At 40.4% G+C, this 4,350-nt stretch overlaps 1 protein-coding gene across 1 annotated transcript in view; it reads right to left on the reverse strand.

Annotated features, from left to right (window-relative positions):
- The window catches only part of tyw1 (tRNA-yW synthesizing protein 1 homolog (S. cerevisiae)), a gene marked incomplete in the record, with an annotated part of 43,161 nt that overhangs the window by 18,512 nt on the left and 20,299 nt on the right, over positions 1-4,350 (reverse strand). Inside the window, 3 exon segments of the mRNA XM_014029260.1 lie at positions 943-1,078; positions 2,036-2,213; positions 3,075-3,184. Coding sequence (XP_013884714.1) covers positions 943-1,078; positions 2,036-2,213; positions 3,075-3,184 — 424 coding nt within the window.

Here is a 4,350-nt window from a genome sequence, read left to right on the forward strand (position 1 = left end):
AGCCCAGTCAGGATAACCACACTGCTCCAGGGCCTGTCGTGTGTGTGATTTCTCTTTCTCCCTGTATCAGGGAGTATCAGTCACATGGAAGCAGGGCTTAAAAGCCTGAATTTTGCCTGAAACTCTCAGATTGAAGAAGTCTCTTGGAGGAGAGACGAAACGTTTCATTAGAGAAGAACCCATCCAGAAGACATATACAATTTTTTTCTTTTTGAAAGGGCCAAACTGTTTTTAACTTCGTATTGATTTGTTGCATCAGGAAATTAGTGCAGCACTTAAAGCAAAAACAAACTGCAACATAATAACTGTTTAAATTATTATCTTGGTTTTATGCTGAAATCCTTTAGAGGACATAAAATTTTCAATTAAACACAGAGCCCGAGCACAAACAACGCATACATAAAACATTCAGGAAAATAACACAAATAATTTCCCAGACAGAACTGGTTCTGGTGCACTTAATTATAGACAGGAAAGCAGCGTTGTTTTGTAGATAATTGTATAATCTTTTATCACGATCGGGTAACTAATAAAGCTAATCTGAGCAGGAGAAACACGACAGCTGCTGCTTTATTAGTGCTGAAGTAATTAAAGGGTTAACTGTTTTTTTTTACAAGYTGCTAAATCACCTTTTAATGAAAACTGTTATCTGATACAACTTCATTATATCTCTGAAACCATATTTAATATTTCATATCATATTGGTGTGAAGGTAACTGTGTTAAATAGAACAGAGCACAAATATGAGAATTAGGATGACTTGTGGGAATGTGTTGGGTCATAATTACTTTTAGACAAGCTGATGATGTTCAAACTTCCGATTTTTACTTTTTCTTCTGGATTTCTGTGTAAAGTAATTACTAAGGTGAGTAAAGACTCACCTGATCCAAAACATCAGATGTACCCAGCACAGTAACGTTCATTAAATGAGCTAGAGCTCACCTTCTCTCCCAGAGCTCTGAGGCTGTCGAGGAAACGAGGCCAGAAGTCCTTGAAAAGTGGTCGGTCGATCTTCTTCAGACTATCTTTGGTGCTGGCGTCCACACTGACGTACAGCTGAGTCACTGGCACCAGGCTCCTGCAAACCAGAGATGAAAATGTGAGGAGGGTGACTCCAATTCAGGAAAAATAAAAAGACCCAAGACTGTTAAACAGCTAGAACCCTCCATCAAACAAGATCGGGACAACATTCCCTCCAAAAACTGGTCTCCTCAGTTCCTAAACTGCTRGTAAAAGAAAAGAAGATGCTACACAGTGGAAAAATTAATGGATAGATTGGTAGATGGGTAGATTGGTAGACTGGTAGATAGATGGGTAGATGGGTAGGTAGGTAGACAGATGGGTAGATTGGTAGGTAGACAGATGGGTAGATTGGTAGGTAGACAGATGGGTAGATTGGTAGGTAGATAGACGGGTAGATTGGTAAGTAGAAAGATGGGTAGATTGGTAGGTAGATAGATGAGTAGATTGGTAGGTAGATAGATGAGTAGATTGGTAGGTAGATAGATGGATAGATTGGTTGGTAGATAGACGGGTAGATTGGTAGGTAGATAGACGGGTAGATTGGTAGGTAGATAGACGGGTAGATTGGTAGGTAGATAGATGGGTAGATTGGTAGGTAGATAGATGGATAGATTGGTAGGTAGATAGACGGGTAGATTGGTTGGTAGATAGATGGGTAGATTGGTAAGTAGAACGATGGGTAGATTGGTAGGTAGATAGACGGGTAGATTGGTAGGTAGATAGACCCATAGATTGGTAGGTAGATAGACGGGTAGATTGGTAGGTAGATCGACAGGTAGATTGGTAGGTAATGGGTGTTGAGATGGATGGATGATGGATGGATGGATGGATGGATGCTGCACTAACATGAAAACATTCAAACCCTCCTTGCACCTCAGATTTATAAAATTTTTCTTTTTACTGAAAACAAATATTTTCTCACTCTTGTATCAAACATTCTGACATGTCTGGTTAAAATAAGAACACACTACAGAATGAGAAATCATGTCACAGTAACAGGATGAACACGTACCTGATTTCCTCTGGGAATTGAGCGTTGGTGACGAGGAAACTGGAGATGTGATGGCGGTGGAGGAGGCGGATAAAGGCATTGATTTCAGGATACATGATTGGCTCTCCCACTAAGGAGAGGGCACAGTGTCTCACCTCCAAACCTTCCTCGTACCGATCGGGTTTTACTCCGGGGACGCCTGGAGGAACAGAGGTCAGCAGCTGAGAGGGTAATAGATTTACTGTCAGTAGACTTAACTTAATAAAACTCTTTTTATAGGAAAATCTGTCTGGCAAAAACTTTACAGCTACAAACAACTTTTAATTAAACTGATAAACATTTATCGCCCCACACTGGAGCAGCAGAATTTAAATTAATTACAAATATTGAGCCAAAATTAAAGAATTAGTCCACAAAATACAGTTCATCACACCATGACTAGAATCACATTTTACATTTTCTAAATATTTTACTGGAAAAACTGTTCAAAAGAACTTCAAATCAACACCTCGGGTTTTTGAGAAAATAATTTCCAGCTTTTAACTGAGCTGTGACATTTAGCTCTGGGATGTTTGTTTTTTTTTTGAAAAAGTTTAAATCCATGCGGGGGAAAATTAACTCTGCAAGTAGGTCATATTTGGGTTGGTAGATGAGGAAGTTTTGGCATCGAGTCTGTGAAGCTCCTGCAGTCGGGGCGTGCTCGGAGGATGTTCAGTAATTCTGTTTTGACTGAGCGGTCGGACGCCAAGCTGCTGCACAACAACCAGACCAGCAGTTTCTCTGCAGCAGGTTCTGATAACATAACGCCAGTGGAGAGTAGATGTTTGAGACGAGGAATATAAACCGTGTGTGTTTAGAGGGGTGAAACGTGATTTATGAGGTACAGCTGGAACAACAGCAGCATTTTAATCTCCACTCTGCTTCATTACATTCAAGGTTACAAAAGGTCCAGAGCTGTAAACTGGAGAAGTGGTGTGTCGTGTCCACGTTTTAATACAGAAAAATAACACAAYAAACCAGCAGGATCAAATGTAAGAGTTTTATACATAAAAACACAGACCTTTGAACTGTCGTATCATATGCTGGTGTTTCTCTAAAGAATCCTGCAGGATTTTCTCAGCAGGGTCCATCTTCCAGCGCCACTCTGTGCCCACCGGGTTGGTGTGATGTCTGTAAGAGGAGCAGAAAACACTACTTTATTAGAAGCAATGGTTGTCTTAATTTATTGTGTTTCTTTCCCTCCATGGTTGGGTCACTGAAAGGTCCAAGAGGGAAACMAAGACCCCCCATTTTATGGCACAGTATGAGGACCAAAATTAAGACTATTGTACAATCAGTTGTTGCTACATCCTTGTAGCAGGAGGCTATATCTATTCCTAAGCTAGCTATTGATCTGATTAAAGACAAGCCGGCATGGCTAACTGAGAAGACTATTCATTTGAGTTAGCATCGGATAGGCTAGCAACTAGCATACATGGATAAGCTGGCATTAGCATTGGAGAGGCTAGCAACTAGCATGGATAAGCTGGCGTTGCATCGAAGAGGCTAGAGACTAGCATGGATAAGCTGGCATTAGCATAGACAAGCTGGTGTTAGCATCGAAGAGGCTAGGGACTAGCACGGATAAGCTGGCGTTAGCATCAGAGAGGCTTCTCTTAAAAACTTAAAATTGACAAAAGACGAAAAAACAAACTTCTTTTTGTACTTTTCAGTTTAAGGCAAATTATACTTAACTATTCTCTTCTTAAATATATCAAATATAGTTTATTTAAAAGTAAACTTCAAGTAGTTTAGTGTAAATTAAGTACACTCGTAATACACATAAWCTAGTCTTGCTAAGGGTAATGTTAGGTCTTCAAAGAGCCAGTGCAGAGGGACCAAAGCCGTAGGTTGCAGAACTGCAGTAACTCAGTAACTCATGAAAACTCTCATGTTTGAGTCCAACGCCTCAAACACTGACACTGTTCTTATAATAATCTACTTCCACCTGCTGAGACAGAGAAGCAGTGCAGTGAACTGGCTGATTTTCTGTCATCCTACATCCCAGCCTTCAGAGAGACGAGCGTATCTGTAGTGACGTGGAAGGGTTTCACCACATCACGGACCGACGGTGGCCTTTGAGTCTCAGCTGTGTCGCCTTTAATAAAAAAAACTGTCTGAATGAATCAGTGTTCAGATTCCTTCCAGTCGTTTCTGCTGGATGTTAGTTTTCTGTAAGTAAATGATTCTTTTGTCTCAGTCAGGCCGTCGATTGAGATACAGCGGGTAAAATAAGTATTGAACACGTCACCATTTTTCTCGGTAAATATATTACTAGAGGTACTAATGACATGAAA

This window comes from Austrofundulus limnaeus, unplaced genomic scaffold (assembly GCF_001266775.1).
Source record: "Austrofundulus limnaeus strain Quisiro unplaced genomic scaffold, Austrofundulus_limnaeus-1.0 Scaffold876, whole genome shotgun sequence".
Lineage (NCBI taxonomy): Eukaryota > Metazoa > Chordata > Actinopteri > Cyprinodontiformes > Rivulidae > Austrofundulus > Austrofundulus limnaeus.